The following is a 19,120-nucleotide window of genomic DNA, read 5'->3' as shown; positions in this document are numbered from 1 at the left end:
GAAGTTCTGGACACAAGATGGCTGCGCCCAGCGAAGTAGAGGCCGCGCTGGGGGTTTGCTGAGGCCGGCTCCCTCTCCATTCCCTCTTTGGCATCCAGCGCCGCGAGCGGGAGGACGGGGGCCGGGCGGGGACAGGGGCACCTGCGTAGCTGGACCGCTACACCGCGCCCAGCCAGCGCCACCCCCACGGCCAGGTCCAACCCGATCCCATCCCATCTCCATCGGTTCCCTGTCTCCTCCCTGTCTGACCCACTGCCTGGTGGTGGTACACCACACCAGGCCTCCAAAGCTGAGGTCTCTCCTCCAGACTGTGCTCACCTTCACTTCAGAGATGTTTGGCTTCTTCCCTCCCAACCAGCCCGCCTTCAAAACCAGGATTCTTGGAGCAGCATCTGGCCCCCTTTCCCTATATTAAGACCCCCTTCTCTCTAGCCCACTTTTTCCTTAGATTTTCATTCCCCCTGAGTTGGAGACTGTTCACTTCCCTTCCAAATTAATTACTGATCACCCAAAATATTGACAACCTTGACAGCGCCCTCAACTGAGGAGCCAGCTTTCTTTTGGACTGACCTCCATATCCCTATCATGGAGGCTGTGTATCTGGTAGTGAATTTGGTGGGCCTGGTGCTGGACGTGCTGACCTTGGTGTTGGATCTCAACTTCTTGCTGGCATCCTCCCTCCTGGCTTCCCTGGCCTGGCTCCTGGCCTTCATCTACAACCTGCCGCACACAGTACTGACTAGTCTTCTGCACTTGGGCCAAGGTGTCCTGCTTTCGCTGCTGGCCTTCATGGAAGCCTTGGTCCCGTTCACCTTTGGGGGCTTGCGGGCCTTGCGTACTGTGCTGTATAGCTGCTGCTCTGGCCTTAAGAGCCTGAAACTCCTGGGGCACCTGGCATCTCATGGGAAACTACGGAGCCGGGAAATACTTCACAGGGGTATCCTCAATGTGGTCTCCAATGGCCATTCTTTGCTGTGCCAGGCCTGTGACATCTGTACTATTGCTATGAGCCTGGTGGCCTATGTGATCAACAACCTGGTCAACATCTGCCTCATTGGCACTCAGAACCTCTTCTCTCTGGTGCTGGCCCTCTGGGATATAGTTACGGGCCCTCTGTGGAGGATGATGGGTGTGGTGGCTGCCTTCCTGACCCATATTTCCAGCAGTGCTGTGGCCATGGCCATCCTCCTTTGGACCCTCTGCCAACTAGTATTGGAACTGCTGGCCTCAGCTGCCCGACTCCTGGCCAGCTTTGTACTTGTCAATCTCACTGGCCTGGTGTTACTGGCTTGTGTGCTGGCAGTGACAGTGACTGTGTTGCACCCAGACTTCACCCTGAGACTGGCCACCCGAGCACTCAGTCAGCTTCATAACCGGCCATCCTACCGTCGACTGCGAGAGGACGTTGTGAGGCTGACTCGCCTAGCCCTGGGCTTGGAGGCCTGGCGCCAAGTGTGGAGGAGCAGCCTAAGGCTGGTGAGCTGGCCATACCGGGGAGGGGCACCAGGGGCCCCTCAGGGTGGCCCCAGGAGGGTATTCTCAACCAGGATCCAGGAACAGGACACACTTCCTGAAGCAGGGCCCAGGTCAGAGGCTGAAGAGGAGGAGGTCAGTACCATAAGAGTGGCACCTGCCCGGGGCCGGGAGAGGCTCAATGAGGAAGAATCTACAGCTGGGCAAGACCCGTGGAAGTTGCTAAAGGAGCAAGAGGAGCGGAAGAAGTGCGTCATCTGCCAGGACCAGAGAAAGACTGTGCTGCTTCTGCCCTGCAGGCACCTGTGCTTGTGCCAGGCCTGCACTGAAATCCTGATGCGCCACCCCGTCTACCACCGCAACTGCCCGCTTTGCTGCCGGGGTATCCTGAAGACCCTCAATGTCTACCTCTGAAGACTCCCTCCCTGCCTGTCTACTCTCCATGCTCCACACAGGCACCTGCTCTGGGACAGAAATAACATCTCACTGCTGGGTCCTGGCCTGAAATCCTCTGCCCTTTGGTTGTCCTGCTAAGCCTCAAGCCATACATCCAGAACATGGAGATGGGACACTCTGGAAGTCTTTGATCTGGGGGGGGCAGGGCAACATAGCTTCTCTGTACCCAATTGGGTCCCTTTGATGCTGAGGGTGGTGAGTATGTCACTATTGTAAAGGTTCTGAGACTGTGTGCTGTGGGTTCTCCTCCAGCCTGCTCAGGCGCACCCACATACTAGCCTCTGGGGCTACCTGTCTCTGCTTCTGGTTTTCCTGTTGGAGATTTGTAGGTACTCCCCTGCCTCCTTCCCACTTTTCCCCCAGCTTCTGCAGCACAACACATCAGTGTCACTTGGATATTTTGGCAACTCAGGGGCCTTGGAATGATCTTGAACCTTTGTGTTCATCCAGAGCCCCTGTGCCCTGGTAGGTTTGGGGGTGGAATCTCTCAGGTGCCCTTAGAGCCACTTCTGCCTGTCATGATCGGAAGAGGCTCTCTCCCAACCCAATACAAAAGCTGGGATCAATTTACCTCTGGGAGGGGTGTGCATCTACGCCTGATCTGGGGACCATGTAACCTCAGGCATCCCAGCTCCACAGGGAGCCTCAGGAGGGATAACCAGATTTCTACTCACTCCCCTTTTATTCCTCACTTTACATAGAAAAATGGCATTCCTCTTTGTCTCTCCCTGACATTAGGGAGATCAACTGTGCACATTTCACTAGGGTCCAATCAGAAGGGGCCAGGGCTTAGGGGCATGCAGCTCCCTGAGGGGTCTGTTGCTCAGTTTCCAATGAATGAAGTTCTCTTGGCAGCTCAAAAAAAAAAAAAAGTTCTTGGTCTGCTCTGCGATCTATGGGTGAGTGCTCCTCACTTAACAGTACTCAGTCTCCCCTTGTCCTCTGTCATGTTCCACTAGCCAAGGTTCCTCAGGCTCCTCTGGGTTCTCTGGGTTAGCATTCCCAGCCCATAAATGCTCAGTATCCTCTGGCTCTTGTGATTAAGCACCCCTCACCTAACAGTCCGCAGTCTTCCATGTGTCCTGTGCTGTGTTCCCCTAGCCAATCCTTCCTCAGTCTTCTTGGAATTTTTGTCTGAGCACCTCTCACCTGAAAGTACTCAGACCTCTCTGAATCCTATCTTAATCTCCCCTCACCCACCATTGCTCAGGGCCCTCTGAGTCCTGTAGGTGAGTGCCCCTCACCCAGCAGTGCTCAGTTTCCTTTGGGTCTTGTGGGTGATTGCCCTTTGCCTAAGAGTGCTTATTCTTCTGTGGGTCCTCTCTTTAAGCTCACCGCACTCACCTCTGCTCAGCATCCTCTGAGCCTTGTGGGTGTGAGCATCCCTTGCACAAATTCTCAATGTCTTCTGGATGTTTGGGGTGGGCGCATTTTAACCACCAGGGCTCAGTCTCCCCTGAGCTCTTGGCCTCTTGGTTCATTTAGTGACCTTTTGGGTAAATCCCTTCCCTGATGAGATTCATATGCCAACTGTGGCCCACCTGAGTTTCACTGCGAACATAAAGGTGGAATCTTGGAGAATTGTCCATACTGTCTCTTTCCCACAACCTTGCTTGGCCATTGGTGCTACTGTACAGAGGGCTTCTCTCTGATTCCTGAACCCACAAAGTATCTGTTAGTGCATCTCAATTGCAACAGCGCTGAGGACCTACTTCAATCACTCGTGGTCCACCATTACCACACCTGTGCTCAAGTGGCTGAGCTCTTATGAATGATTTAACCTGGCCAGTATTCCTAAGGTCCCTGTGGGGACCAGAGCATGAAAACCAAATTTCCAAGTATGCTCTGGATCTTCCCTGACATGCCACTGGGCTCACTCTTTTCACCAGAGAAGCAGCTGTTTAGGACTATGAATCAAAAGCAATTCTGCTCGAGAGGATCATGTGACCTGTGGCCAAGGACAATTTCTTTTCATCAAAGAGGACTTCCTCTGACCTGTGAAAAAGCAACATTGTGCACCATCCCTGAGGTACTTGAAAACTTGAGGTGAGGGCTACTCTCCTACAGTTTCTCAGGGCTCTGAGTCTGTGCATGAGCACTCCTCTCCCACCAGGGTTCATCTGCTGAGTTCTGTGAAGGACTGCCGCATCACTACACAGGACTCAGTGTTCTCTGAGTTCACTCTGAATCTCCCCTCAATGATCATTGTTCAGCCTCATCTAGGTCCTGTGCTTGAACGTACCTCTCTCAGCCTTGTTCAGTCTCCTCTGGGTCTTCTGTGGAGTGCTACTTGCCCCAAATTCCTCAGTCTTCTCTGGGACCTATGCTATGTTTTCCTCGCAAAACATTCCTCAGTCTCTTCTGTGTCCTCCAGGAGAGGGCTACTCTCCTCATAAAACTCAGTGCGCTCTTGAGTCCTGTCCTTTTGGTTTGCAAACTCACTATTGCTCAGAGTCTTCTGGGTCCTGTGGGTGAGGCCCCCTTGCCCACCATTGCTCAGTCTCATCTGGGTCCTCTTGTTGAGCACCCCTTGTTGTTCTGTGCTCACTCTCACCTGAATCTTGGTGGTGAGTGCCCCTGGCCCTCCAGTGCTATCTCTCTGGTCATGAAGGTGATTGTCCTTTGCACATCAGGTCTCTGTTTCCTCTGGGTCCTGTGGGGTAGCGTCCTGCACCTGATAGTCCACAGTCTACTCTGGGTTCTGGGCTATATAGCCTTAACCAAAAATGCCTCATATCTTTTTTTGTCCTATTTGTGAGCACCCATCACCCAGCAGTGCCAAGCCCCCTTGGGTCCTATAGATGAGCATACTTCGCCTCACACTGCTCTTTCTTGCTGGGTTCTGTCCTGAATCTCGCATTATCTTCCATTGCTCAGGGTCCTCTGAGTTCTGTGGTGTGTGCCCACTGCCCAGCCATCAGCTTCTCCTCTGAGTACTGGGGCTGGGGTGCCCTTAGCCCAACACTGCTCGGTGTCCTCTGAGCCCTAAGCCAGTGGGTTCATTTGGTGAAGTCTGTGGGTGAGCCTCTCTCCCGCTACCATTAGTACACCAACTGTTGCCGTATCTGAGTCTCCAAGAATACACTAGTTTAGAATTTTGGCAAAGTGTTGCACTTCCTCTTTCCAACCACCTCACTAGTCCTTTGGTGCTGCCATGCACACAGGCTTCTCTCCAGGGCCTAAAACCACAAGTTAATTGTTAGTGGATCTTGATTCCAACTGCACTGAGGACCTGGTTCCATCATGCATTGTCCACCATTAGCACATTTTGCTCAAGGGATTTTGTTCTTATAGATAATTTAACATCCCCATGATTTCTGAAGTCTCTGGGAACACTGGATGAACACCAAATATTGAACTATGCTCAGGATCTTCCTGGACATGCCACTGGGCACTCTCGTTTCATCAAACAAGCATCCTTCCAGGAACTGTGGATCAAGGCCCAGAATAATTTCCCACATTACAGAGGACTTCTCCAGCCTGGGAACACACACCACAGTCCCACCATCACTTGGGTAACTGAAAACTCATGGTGAGTTATAGTCTCCAAAAGGTTCCAATGTTTTGAGTCCTGTGGATGAGCACCTCTCTCCCAGCAGAGCTCAGTCTCCTCTGGGTATACGGATGAGTGTCCCATCAACAACCAGCACTCAGTGTTCTCCATGTCCTCTTCCAGACCTCTTCCCACCATCCATTGCTTGGTCTCCTCTGGGTCCTGTGCCTGAGCACCCCTCGCCAATCAGAGCTCAGTCTTCTCTCTCTGTTCTCTTCTCTATCTCCCTTCACCCACCATTGCTCAGTCTCCACTGAGTCCTCTGGGTGATCACCCATTTCCCACCACTTCTCCGTCACCACTGAGATGTGGGGGTGAGAGCCCCTTGCCGTCAGGTGCTCTGTCCCTGGGTCCTGCAGGTCTGCAGGTCACTGCCACTTGCCCAGCAGTGCTCAGTCTATCCTGGGACCTCTGTGTCCTTTGGGGTCTTGCCTCTAGCCCAACAGTGTGAGGCTATTCTGTGTTCTCTGGTGAGTGCCCCTCGCACAGCAGAGCTCAGGCTTCTTTGTGTCCCCTGGGTTGCCAAGCAATTCTGGGTCCGCTCTGAGCCCCTCACTGAACAGTACTCAGTCTCCTCTTGTCCTCGCTATGTTCCTCTAGCCAGGATCTTCAGTCTCCACTGGGTTCTCTAAGTTAGCGTTCCCCTCCCCTCAGTGCTCAGTCTCCTCTGGGTCCTGCGGGTAAGCACCCCTCCCCTAACAGTGCTCAGGCTTCTCTGTGTCCTGTGCTGTGTTCCTCTAGCCAATCCTTCCTCACTCCCCTTGGAATCTGTGGCTGAGTACTCCTGGCCTGAAAGTACTCAGTTCTCTCTGAATCTTGTCCTTTCTCCCCTCACCCTCCATTGCTCAGGGTCCTCTGAGTCCTGTGGGTGAGCACCCCTCACCCAGCAGTGCTCAGTCTCCTCTTGGTTTTGTGGGTGAGGGCCCCTCACCTAACAGTCCCCAGTGTTCTCTGGGTCCTGTGCAATGTTCTATTAGCCAATCATTTCTCAGAGGCCTTGGGCCTTGTTGGTGAGTGCTCTTCCCTAAGAGTGTTCATTATTTTGTGGGTCCCCTCTTTAAGCTCCGTGAATTCACCATTGCTCAGGGTTCCCTGAGCCTCTGGGTGAGCGCTCCTTGCCGAAAAGTTCTCAATGTCTTCTGGATATTTGGGGTGGGTGCTCTAACCCACCAGGGCTCAGTCTCCTCTGAGCCCCAGGCCATGTGGTTTATTTAGTGACCTTTGTGGGCAAATCCCTTTCCTGCTAAGATTCATTCACCAACTGTGGCCTCACCTGAGTTTCTCAGGAAACACCATGGTGGAATCTTGGAGAACTGTTCATACTGTCTCTTTCCCACAACCTCACTTGGCCTTTGGTGCTACCATATGGGGAGATAATCTCCAATGCCTGAAATCACAAGATAACTGTTAGTGCATCTCAAATGCAAGCAATAGCGCTGAGGACCTACTTCAATCTCTTGTGGTCCACCATTACCATACCTGTGCTCAAGTGGCTGAGCTCTTATGAATGATTTAACCTGGCCAGTAATCCTAAGGTCCCAGTGGGGACCAGTGCATGAAAACCAAATTTCCAAGTATGGTCTGGATCTTCCCTGACTGGGCACACTCTTTACACCAAAGAAGCAGCTGTCTAGGACTGTGGATCAAAAGTAATTCACATGGAGAGGACCATATGACATGTGGCCAAGAACAATTTCTCCTGATCCAGGAAGATTTCCTCTGACCTTTATAAAAGCAACCCTGTCCACTATCCCTAAGGTACCTGAGAATGTGAGGTGAGGGCTACTCTCTGACAGTTTCCCTGGGCTCTGAGTCTGTGCGTGAGCGCTCCTCTCCCACCAGGGCTCATCTGCTCTGAGTTCTGTGAAGGACTGCTGCATCACCAAATAGGGCTCAGTCTTCTCTGAATTCACTCTGATTCTCCCTTCAACAACCATTGCTCAGTCTCCTCTAGGTCCTGTGCACGAATGCACCTCACCCAGCCATGCTCAGTCCTCTCTGGCTTTTCTGGGTGAGCACAACTCACATAAGAGCCCTTGGTCTTCTCTGGGACCTGTGCTGTGCTTTCCTCTCAAAATATTCCTCAGTCTCTTCTGTGCCCTCCAGGAGAGGTCTCCTCACCTCACAACACTCAGTATTCTCTGGGTCCTGTCCTTCATGTTTGCACACACCTGCATTGCTCAGGGTCTTCTGGGTCCTGTAGAGAACCTCTCTTGCCCACCATGGCTCAATCTCATCTGGTCCTCTTGATGAGCACCCCTTGTTCTCCTGTGCTCACTCTCCTGAATGTTGATGGTAAGTGCCATTGACCTTCCAGTGCTATTTCTCCTGGTCTTCCAGGGGAGTGTCCCTCGCACATCAGGTCTCTATCTCCTCAGGGTCCTGTGGAGTAGCGCCATCCAGCTGACAGTACACAGTCTACTCTAGGTTCTGTGCTATGTAGCACTAGCCAAAAATGCCTCAGTGTCCTGTTTGTCCTCCGGGTGAGCGCCCATCACCAACCAGTGCCCAGCCTCCTTTGGATCCTCTGGATGAGCACATCTCACCTAAAACCACTCAGTCTTTTGGGGTCCTTAATATCCTGTCATGCACCATTGCTCAGGCTTCTCTGAGTTCTGTGGTGTGCACCCACTGCCAAGCCATCAGTCATCTCCGCTGAGTATTGGGACTGGTTGCTCTTAGCCCAATCCTGCTCAGTGTCCTCTGAGACCTAGGCCATCTGGCTCATTTAGTGAAGTCTGGGGGTGAGACTCTCTCCTGCTAATATTTGTACACCAACTGTGGCCATATCTGAGTGTCCAAAAACACACTACTGTGGAATCTTGTCGAAATGTTGACACTTCCTCTTTCCAACCACCTCCCTGGGACTTTGGTGTTGCCATTCACACAGGCTTCTCTCCAGGGCCTGAAACCACAAGATAATTGTTAGTGGATCTCCATTCCAACAGCACTGAGGACTTGAGTCAATTACGCATTGTCCACCATTACCACACCTTTGCTCAAGTGGCTATGTACTTATGGATAATTTAATATCCCCATGATTTCTGAGGTCTCTGGGAACACTGGATGAACACCAAATATTTAACTATGCTCAGGATCTTCCTGGACATGTCACTGGGCACTCTCATTTCACTGAACAAGCATCCTTCCAGGACCTGTGGATCAAGGCCCAGTGCTGAAGTCTGGCTGGGCACAATTCAGGAGCCACTTATCAAAAGAAACGAACTTTATTTTTAGAACACACACGCCAAACCACACAGCTCTTCAGGAAAACCTTCAGAGCCCAACTGCCACCACCAGCTTCCCACAAGCCTCTCTACCTCCCCCACTCCTCCTGCTCTTGAGGCTGAGTGGCTGGGTTGCGTGGGCGGAGCCAAAAAAAGTCCCCCAATGAGCAGCTCCATGGTCTAAAAGGGCATGGAAACAACCCAATGAGCATCACCTCAGAGGAGCCAATCAGTTGGCAGCTAGAAGTTTGCTGGGGCTGCTGTAAGCCAATCATCAGCTGGCAGCTGGAAGTTTGCTGGCAGGTGGAAGTTTGCTGGGGCCCCTCAAGCTGTGGCTCTCAACATCTCCCCCTCTCTGTTTAAACAACAAGCATGTGGCTTAGGGACTGTGCCTGTTAATGTTACAGCCTCTTTTAGCCGCATCACCACGCAGGGCTCAGTTTTCTCTTAGTTCACTCTGAATCTCCCCTCAAAGACCATTGCTTGGTCTCCTCTAAGTCCTTTGCATGAACGTACCTCACCTAGGCATGCTCAGTCTCCTCTGGGTCTTCTGGTTGAGCACTACTGGCCTAACACTCCTCAGTCTTCTCTGGGACCTGTGCTATGTTCTCCTCTCAAAATATTCCTCTGTCTCTTCTGTGTCTTCTGGGAGAGGGTTACTCTTCTCATAAAACTCAGTATGGTCAGGGTCTTCTGGGTCCTGTGAGTGAGGCCCCCTTCCCCAGAATTGCTCAATCTCATCTGGGTCCTCTTATTGATCATCCCTTGTTCTCTTGTGATCACTCTCTCCTAAATCTTGGTGGTGAGTGCCACTGGCCCTCCAGTGCAATTTTTCTAGGTCTTGCATGTAAGTGTCCCTTGCACATCAGGTCTCTCTATCCTCTGGGTGCTGTGGGGGAGAACCATCCAGCTGACAATACACAGACTACTCTGGGATCTGTGGTCTGTAGCCCCAGCTATCAGTATACCTCAGTATCCTCTTTGTCCTCTGGGTGAGAACCCATAACTAAGCAGTTCCCTCCTCTGGGTCCTCTGGATGAGCATACCTTGTTGAGCACTGCTCAGTCTCTCTGGATCCAGTCCATCTCCCAACACCCACCATTGCTCAGGGTTCTCTGACTTCTGTGGTGTGCGCCCACTGCCCAGCCATCAGCTTCTCTGAGTACTGCAGCTGGGTGCCCTTAGCCCAACACTGCTCAGTGTCCTCTGAGCCCTAGGCCATCTGGCTCATTTGGTAAAGTCTGAGGGTGAGCCTCTCCACCGCTACTGTTAGTACTCCAACTGTGGCTGTATTCGAGTTTCCAAGAATACACTGTTGTGGAATCTTGGTGAAATGTTGACACTTTCCAAACCACCTGGCTGGGTCTTTGGTGGTGATGTACTTACAGGCTTCTCTCCAGTACCAGAAACCAAAAGACAATTGTTAGTTTATCTCCATTCCAACAGTACTGAGGACTGGTTTGATCACCCTTTGTCCACCATTACCACACCTTTGCTCCAGTGGCTGTGTTCTTACGGATAATTTAATGTGCCCATTATTTCTGAGGTCTCTGGGAACACTAGATGAACACCAAATATCCAATGATGCCCAGGATCTTCCAGGATATGCCACTGGGCAGTCTTGTTCACTGGATAAGCAACCTTCCAAGACCTGTGGATCAAGCCCAGGACAATTTCCCATCATTTCTGAGGACTTCCTCCAACCTGGGAACACACACCACTGTCCCACCATCACTAGGGTAACTGAAAACTCATTGTGAGTGATAGTCTCCAAAAGGTTCCAAGGGTTTGAGTCCTATGGGTGAGCCACCCCTCTCCCCAGCAGAGCTCAGTCTCCTCTGGATATATGGATGAGTGCCCCATCAACAACTAGTGCTCAGTGTTCTCTGTGTTCTCTTCCAGATCTCCTCCCACCATCCATTGCTGAGTCTCCTCTGAGTCCTGAGCCTGAGCGCCCCTCGCCAGTCAGTACTCAGGCTTCTCTCTGTGCTAACCTCTGATCTCTCCTCTCCCACCATTGCTCAGGGTTCTCTGTGTCCTGGGGGTTAGCGCCCCTCACCCAGCAGTGCGCAGTCTCCTCTTGGTTTTGTGGGTGAGGGCCCCTCACCTAACAGTCCCCAGTGTTCTCTGGGTCCTGTTCGATGTTCTCTTTGTCTACCATTACTCAGTGGCCTTGGGTCTGTGGATGAGTGCCCTTCGCCTAAGGTGATCCTTATTTTGTTGGTCCTCTCTTTAGGCTCACTGAATTCACCATTGCTCAGTGTACCCTGAGGCTTGTGGGTGAGCTCCCCTTGCCCAGAAGTTCTCAATATACTCTGGTTATTTGGGGTGGGTGCTTTTCACCCACCAAAGGTCAGTCTCCTCTGAACTCTAGGTCACCTGGTTTTTTAGTGACCTTTGTGGGTGAATCCCTTCCCTGCTAAGATTCATACACCAACTGTGGCTTCACCTGAGTTTCACAATGAACATGACCTTGTAATCTTGGAGAAGTATTTATACTGTCTCTTTCCCACAACCTAGCTTGGCCTTTGGTGCTACAATACAGAGGATCTTCTCACCAATGACTGAAAAACCACAAGATAAATGTAAGTGCTTCTCAGTTGCAGGACCTCCTTCAAGTACTCGTGGTTCACCATTACCACACCTGTGCTCAAGTGGCTGAGCTCTTATGAATGATTTAACCTGGCCAGTATTCCTAAGGTCCTTGTGGGGACCAGTGCATGAAAACCAAATTTCCAAATATGGTCTGGATCTTCCCTGACATGCCTCTGGGCACACTTTTTCCACCAGAGAAGCAGCTGTCTAGTACTGTGGATCAAAAGAAATTCTCCTGGAGAGGACCATGTGATGTGTGACCAAGGACAATTTCTCCTCATCAAGGAGGACTTCTTCTGACCTGTGAAAAAGCAACACTGTGTACCATCTCTGAGGTAACAGAAAACTTGAGGTTAGGGATGCTCTCTGACAGTTTCCCTGGGCTCTGAGTCTGTAGATGAGCGCTCCTCTCTCACCATTGCTCAATCTCTTCTGGCTCCTCATGTTGAGCACCCCTTGATCTCCTGTGCTTACTCTCTCCTGAATCTTGGTGGTGAGTGCCCCTGGCCCTCCAGTGCTATTTTTCTGGGCCTTGCAGATAAGTGTCTCTTGCATATCAGGTCTCGTCTCCTCACAGTCCTGTGGGGTAGTGCAATCCAGCTGATATCCCACAGTCTACTCTGGGTTCTGTGCTATGTAGCCCTAGCCAAAAATGCCTCAGTGTCCTTTTGTCCTCTGGGTGAGCTCCCATCACCCAGAAGTGTCCAGCCTCTTCTGGGTCCTCTGTATGAGCATACCTCGCCGAGCACTGCTCAGTTTTCTCTGGATCCTGTCCTTAATCTCTCATCACCTACCATTGCTCAGGATCCTCTCTGAGTTCTGTGGTGTGTGCCCACTGCCCAACCATCAGCTTTCTCCTCTGAATACTGGGACAGGGTTCCCTTAGGCCAACACTGCTCAGTGTCCTCTGAGCCCTAGGCCATCTGGCTCATTTGGTGAAGTCTGGAGGTAAGCCTCACTCCTGCTCCCATTAATACACCAACTGTGGCCATATCTGAGTGTCCTACAATCCACTATTGTGGAATCTTGGTGAAATGTTGACAATTCCACTTTCCAACTTCCTCACTGGGACTTTGGTGCTGCCATGCACACAGGCTTCTCTCCAGGTGTGTGGGCTCTCTCTCGTCCAGCAAGGAGGTCCACAGAACAGGGTAGAGGTGAATGTGGCTGCGGAGTCGCCAACCAAGACTTCCGGAGACCAAGAAGGAAGCAGGTCTGATTTTACTGTGCAGTTACCGGGTATATACACTCAGGCAGTAGCTAAGCTGATTACAGGCAGCCACCACTGCAATTTCTGCTGTCTTTGCAGTGACCAATCGAGTAATGGGCCATGGAGCAAGAACAGGGACTGCAACATGTGGCCTCACACCCGGACTGTGCCTACAGGGTTTGCGGTTTGCCACTCATTAAGCCCTTAACGTATGCCATGTGTGCAGTACTCCAAACCACCTGGCTGGGTCTTTGGTGGTGATGTACTTACAGGCTTCTCTCCAGTATCGGAGAGGGCCTGAAAACATAATTGTTAGTGGATCTCCATTCCAACAGCATGAGGACCTGGATCGATCATGCATTGTCCATCATTACCACACCTGTGCTCCAGTGGCTGTGTTCTTATGGGTAATTTAACATCCCCATGATTTCTGAGGTCTCTGGGAACAGTGGATGAACACCAAATATACAACCATGCTCAGGATCTTTCTGGACATGCCAGTAGGAACTCTTGTTTCAATGGGCAAGCAACCTTCCAGGACCTGTGAATCAGGCCCAGGACAATTTCCCATCATTACTGAGGACTTCCTCCAACCTGGGAACACACGCCACTGTCCCAACATAACCTCAGTAACTGAAAACTTGTGGTGAGTGATAGTCTCCAAAAGGTTCCAAGGGTTTGAATCCTGTGGGTGAGCGCCCCTCTCCCAGCAGAGCTCGGTCTCCTCTGGGTGAATATGGATGAATGTCCCATCAACAAGCAGCACTCAGTGTTCTCTGTGTCCTCTTCCAGATCTCCTCCCACCATCCATTGCTCAGTCTCCTCTGGGTCCTGTGCATGAGTGCCCCTCCCCAGTCAGTGCTCAGTGTTCTATGTTCTCTCCTCTTATCTCCCCTCTCCCTCCATTGCTCAGGGTTCTCTGAGTCTTGTGAGTGAGCGCCCCTCACCCAGCTGTTCTGTCTCCTCTGGGTCCTCTGGGTGATCACCCATTTCCCACCACTTCTCCGACGCCACTGAAACACGGGGGTGAGAGCCCCTTGCTGTCCGGTGCTCTGTCTCTGGGTCCTGCAGAGCACTGCCACTTGCCCAGCAGTGCTCAGTCTCCCCTCGGACCTCTGTGTCCTTTGGGGTTTTGCCGCTGGCCCAGCAGTGTGAGGCTGTTCTGTGTTCTCTGGGGTGAGTGCCCCTCACACAGCAGTGCCCAGGCTTCTCTGTGCTCCCTGAGTGCATGCCCTTTGCCAAGCAGTTCTGGGTCTGCTCTGCGAACTGTGGATGAGCACCCCTCACCTAACAGTACTCAGTCTCCTGTTGTACTCTGCTATGTTCCCCTAGCCAGGATCCTCAGTTTCCTCTGTGTTCTCCGGCTTAGCATTCCCCTCCTCTCAGTACTTCTTCAGACCTGTGCAAAAGCAACATGGTTTCAACATCCCTGTGGCTACTGAAAATGTGAGCTGAAGAATATACTCTAAATGGTTCCAAGGACTCTACATCCTGTGAGGGTTCTTCTTTCCCATCTTTAGGTCCACTGTATATGGATAAAGAATATGTGTGGGATGTTCCAAGATCCTGCCTTGGTCCTTGGCTTCCCCTAGTGATGTACCATGCACCACTTCAGAGTGACTCTTGCCCTGCACCCTACCTGGGGTGCCAGCAGATGTCAATCAGTAAGCTCTCCAAAGATCACTCATGAACTTATTATTAATTTCACCGGTGCAGAGGATGTGTGACACATGCTTCACAAATCATCTTAAAATACACCTCTCTCCATTGTGGATTCCACAGATCAAGTGCTGCTCACTGAATGCTTCCATGTTGGCTGGACTCACTCTGGTCTGTACTAGCTGATGGTTGCCATGGAACCACCAGGGACAAGATCAGTCAGTCTGGTAGCTCTCTGCCTCAACGCAGAGTTCACTCACAGCATTCACTGGCTCATAGTTGAGTATGGTTCTGACAAGAATGTTTGTTGATAATATTATTAGACAAAAACAAAGCAGGGAGAACAATTGTGAACACTCAGCTCCATTGTGGCCCATGTAGGCAAGATATGCTGAGTTCCCCTACGTGTAGTGAGCTGCCTGCAAAATATGGTGAAAAAAATCACACGACACAGAAATAATTTTGAAAAGCGAGGGCGGGATAGCTGCGACCTTAAGGGTCCTGCTTACACAATGGAAGGAGAGAGAAAGTTAGCCCATGTTGTTTATTTTTTTTTAAATATTTTTTAGGTTTTTTTGGTAGTTTTTATGTGGTGCTGAGAATTGATCCCAGTGCCTCACGCATGCTAGGCAAGCGCACTACCACTTGAGCCACATCCCCAGCCCCCCATGTTGTTTATTGTTATATGGGGGATACACAAAGGCTTTTCCATAGAATATTCTTCACCAAACAAGCCCACCCCCTGCCCATGGCCAAATAAAGCAGGGGGTGGGCTGTCCAAGCCCAATGGGTAACGCCCAACTCCCAAGCTACAGAGCAGCCTTCTAGCCGAACAAAGACTGAGGTCACGTGCTTTGCATAAAATGATTTGTAATGCCAGACCAACATCTCCTTGGCTTCAAAGCCAAGTAGAGGCTATGCAAATAGCTCAGAGGTGGCCCTCTATAGTTCAGGACAAGCGGGTGTTCTTGTCGGAATGGATGCTAGTTTCCATTACTGGAAGTGTAGATCCACACATTTCTGTAGCTATTCACGATGTTTACACATAAATATTCCTGAATTATTAACCTTTTCCCCATGGATCCATTAAATGGAGACAATGCACAAAACAACAAACCAGCTGTGTATTGTAGATGCCTCATGGGACTCATGCTGTGCATGGTCAGGAAGGGACCTAGAATAGAGCAGCACTATGTTTATATCAGATTGTAACCCAGGAGAGTCCCAAAAGGATGATAGCAAAACTTGGCAGAGAGATCCTCAGGCCACAGGTCAGACCCTGGCTCCTGGTAGCTCAGGGTAGGCTGACACGTCCGTCCAAGAGGCAAGCCCTGCCCATGGCCACACCTGGCTTCTACACATATTCCTATGCACACAGACACGTGCACGTGGTGCTGAGGGAGGGTACATCAGAGTTGCAGGGTTTAAGGTGCAGGGCCGGCTCTGTTCCATAGCACAACTGTGGAGGCTCCTCCATCCCACTGCCTCCCTTGCTCCCTCCAGCATCCAGGGCTACTCTCCTTCCCAGGTTCCTCCCACCGTCTATCCCCTCCCCATTGCTCTTCTCCTTGGCTGGCCTCTTGCCTCCCTTTTAAGTCCAAACCTATGGACAGAACTGGGCTTGGCCTCTGCATGACTCCTCTGAATCTGAAGTCAGAGCCTAAGGAAATCATACTCAACTTCATTTAGAGCAACCCACAGTGACTTTGTGAGGTCTTAGGACACGGCCCACAGTCCACATAATACAAGCCAAGCTGGGAGGTCAGATCTCACCCTCCTGGGTAGCAAAAATCTTTCCTAAAATAAAAATAGCAAGTGCCAGTGAGAATGAGTTGACATGGACATTTCCAAGTATACCACAAGCCAAATAACCCAGTAGGAAGAACTTGGAAAGCAAGTTGGTAACAGGACAAAAGTAGGACCAAGCCTCAAGCTCACATGACTGGGGCTCACTAATACAGACAGAGCAATCAAAAGAATCTGCTTGACCACTTCTAGAAATTGCAAAACACTTGAAAGGGGAAGGGTGTTTATCCAGTAAGTCAGGATGTGCCCATGATATGTGTGACACAATGTGATAAAGAATGAAGGGGCTGGGCTTGGTGGCACAGGTCTATAATCCCAGAGGCTCCCCAGGCTGAGGCAGGAGGATCATGAGTTCAAAGCCAGCCTCAGCAAAAGTGAGGTGCTAAGCAACTCAGTGAGACTCTGTCTCTAAATAAAACACAAAATGGGGCTGGGAATGTGGCTCAATGGTCAAGTGTCCCTGAGTTCAATCCCTGGGACCAAAAAATTAAAAAAAAATAGAATGAAGGGGAAGAAACAGAGAAGCTGGACAAAGTGTGCAGGGCTTTGGTGCAGCTGCAGAGAACGCCACAGGAAGCAGGAGCAGACCGTCTGTGGGATGGACTCAGGCTAAGGCACACCTGGCTCTGCAAATTTCAGGTTCTGCAGTTTTGACCATGGGATTATGTGCATTTGTCCAGAGGTAAGTGTTCATGGGAGACTGTGTGCATTCATTAGCTGGGTTTTGGGGGAACATCTGTTTGTCTGCTAGATGCTAGACAGCAGTCTCACCCACACGGGGCTTTGCTGTGGCCACTTGTGCCTTGAGAGGCCTGCACTGCTGCCTGCTAGTCCTCCCAGCAGCCCTGTAACATTCTTCTGCAAGGCTCCATTCCTCAGCAGTGCCCTGGCCAGGCCTACCTGTCAACCTCAAGCAGGGCATGGCCACAGAACTGGCCAGGCTGGGCCCTCCACCGATGTTGGACTGGACTCAGCCCCAGGACCAGCCTAGGAGTGGGAATGAGTCTCCTTTGGGTGTTCTAGAAGCTATAGAGGGAGCCAGCAGTGGAAGTTGGAGGGGAGAGGGAGAGAATGTGAGCAAAGAGCAAGTGAGGGGTGTTGGGGCTGAAACTGGGGCACTAGGATGGACGGTGCACTCAGTGTGGGCACTGACTTGAGGGCACTAGGACAGGAGGAGCTCCCTGCTCCACCCTGCTGGTCAGGCTGGGGGAGGGGGCAGGCTTTCATTTGTTGAGAGCTCCTTTTCTGCCCTGAGTCCTCAGGTTGCTTCACACATCTGATGTCATAGAACACCTGTCTCAAGACAGGCAGCAGGACCAGGCGTGCTGAAGCAGGACAAGCATGGCACTGCTGAGGACTTGCTTCCTCCACAGGCAGGTCTGGGGTCATCCTCAGCCCTAATGCTGGCTCTTGGCACATCATCTATGGATGTTTAAAAAACATACATGAATTTATTGATTTGTGGTATCAGGTATGGAACCCAGGGGCACTCTGCCAGACTTTTTTTTTCTTTTTAAAATTTCTTAGTTGTAGTTGGACACAATACCTCTATTTTATTTGTTTTTATGTGGTGCTGAGGATCAAACCCAGGACCTCGTATATGCAAGGCAATCTCTCTACTGCTGAGCCACAACCCCAGATGCCCCCACCCCGAGCCTTTTTTTTTTTTTTTTAATTTCAACACAGGGTCTCACAAAGTCACCAGGCTGGCCTCAAACACGTGAACCCCCTGCCTCAGCCTCCCAGGAGCTGGCATACAGGCATGGCCACTGCTCCAGGCTCTATGGATGTTTTTAACCCAGTGACCACACTCAGTGAAAGACGTGTGCCTACTGTGGTTGAGTTCCGAGGTCTCTTCTGGCAAGTTCTGGGAGTCTCCTGAGTCTTTACAGGACAGTGGCGTCTGAGGTAGTTTTTGTCTTTGGCTGGGAATGTGGCTTCAGATTGTGGTCCTTATCAGGGCTGAGAGGACGGGTCCAGTTGATAGATGAAAGAGACAGAATGATGGGGACTAGAAAAGAGGATCTGAGCCACGTGGTTTGAGGAATGACACTGACTTGAGGTGCTTCTGCCCCTGCAGGGAAGAAGTGGTTGCAGTGAAAGGTGAATAAAAATATGTGCCATCCTCCAGATGCACAGGCAGTGTTTCAAAGGCATCCAGACCACAGTTGTCCCCTACCCTCCACGATGATGGCCTCTTCAGCCCTGCAGAGTGGAGAAGAGCCTTGGGCCAATCCAGCCGTGGTCAGAGGTGGAGTGGCTGCATCTGCCAAGTGTATTCCTGGTCAGCTTGGGCAGTGGCATATACAAGGCTTTGCTGCTTCTGCTGGCCTGTGTCTCCCCACTCACAGACCACAGAGAGGCCCATGTGGCCTGGGAGTGAAGGTCTCAGGTGCTGCCCCATGCAGGCCGTTAGTTCCTCCTGCTCTGATCTTCTCCACCTTCCCCAAGTCTTCCACAGCAATGTATGTTTTTGTAACATAATAAAAATAAATAAATTGAAGGTAGAATGTTTTTTCAAAGACCTTGGGTGTGAGTTAGCAGCCAGGGTCACCTGGTCACTGTGCTGATGCTTCATTGACCCTAGAGTTGGGCCCTCCAGGAGCCTGCCCCCATCATGGATGGACTCCCAGCTAGAACTGCAGGATCCACACTTTTGAAGGGGAAGGATGAGGAAGAGGAGATGCCAGAGCTCTTAGCTCTATCATTAGTGGAAAGGTCTGGGTTTTGGGTCTGTACCCAGGTACGTGTACCCCAAGGTTTGATGAGAAGATGGCGGCTCAGATAGCAAAGTTCTCACACCTGAGGTTGGGAAGATGGGGAGTGAGATGGAAGGTAGGTCTGAGGACCTGCTGTGAGCCCCACATCATCAAAGATGTCCCCAGTTCCCTTCATGGTGGACACCCACAGAGCCCTGGAGAGAAGTGCAGCCCCAAGAGGTGAAAAGGAGGTCCTGGGAACTTGGACAGGACAGTGACTGCATCCAGGAGACCTGGAGTATGAGCGTATGAGCTGGGCAGGAAGGCAGATGCTGACCAGGGCCACTCCTCCACTGCAAGCCCATCAGCTGCTGCACCCAGCAGACCCCAGGCACATGCTTCAGGACTCCAAGTAAAAACTTAGCCTAGGAACCACTCTTTT

At 51.3% G+C, this 19,120-nt stretch overlaps 1 protein-coding gene and 1 long non-coding RNA gene across 2 annotated transcripts; both read left to right on the top strand.

Moving 5' to 3' along the window:
* The first annotated feature begins 585 nt into the window (after window positions 1–585).
* Window positions 586–1,887, top strand: LOC114079352 (E3 ubiquitin-protein ligase RNF26-like). Its single transcript, XM_027920590.2, has one exon. It carries the CDS (start codon window positions 586–588, stop codon window positions 1,885–1,887), a length of 1,302 nt encoding a protein of 433 aa, XP_027776391.2.
* Window positions 1,888–17,451: 15,564 nt separating this feature from the next.
* Window positions 17,452–18,482, top strand: LOC139702044 (uncharacterized). The gene is made up of 2 exons (XR_011704609.1): window positions 17,452–17,887; window positions 18,060–18,482. It is a non-coding gene; the product is annotated as an uncharacterized lncRNA (long non-coding RNA).
* The last annotated feature ends 638 nt before the right edge of the window (window positions 18,483–19,120 follow it).

The sequence above is a fragment of the Marmota flaviventris genome, chromosome 15 (genome assembly GCF_047511675.1).
Source record: "Marmota flaviventris isolate mMarFla1 chromosome 15, mMarFla1.hap1, whole genome shotgun sequence".
Taxonomy (NCBI): domain Eukaryota; kingdom Metazoa; phylum Chordata; class Mammalia; order Rodentia; family Sciuridae; genus Marmota; species Marmota flaviventris.
Note: the sequence above shows the minus strand (reverse complement) of the source record. Positions and strands in the feature narration are given on the sequence as shown.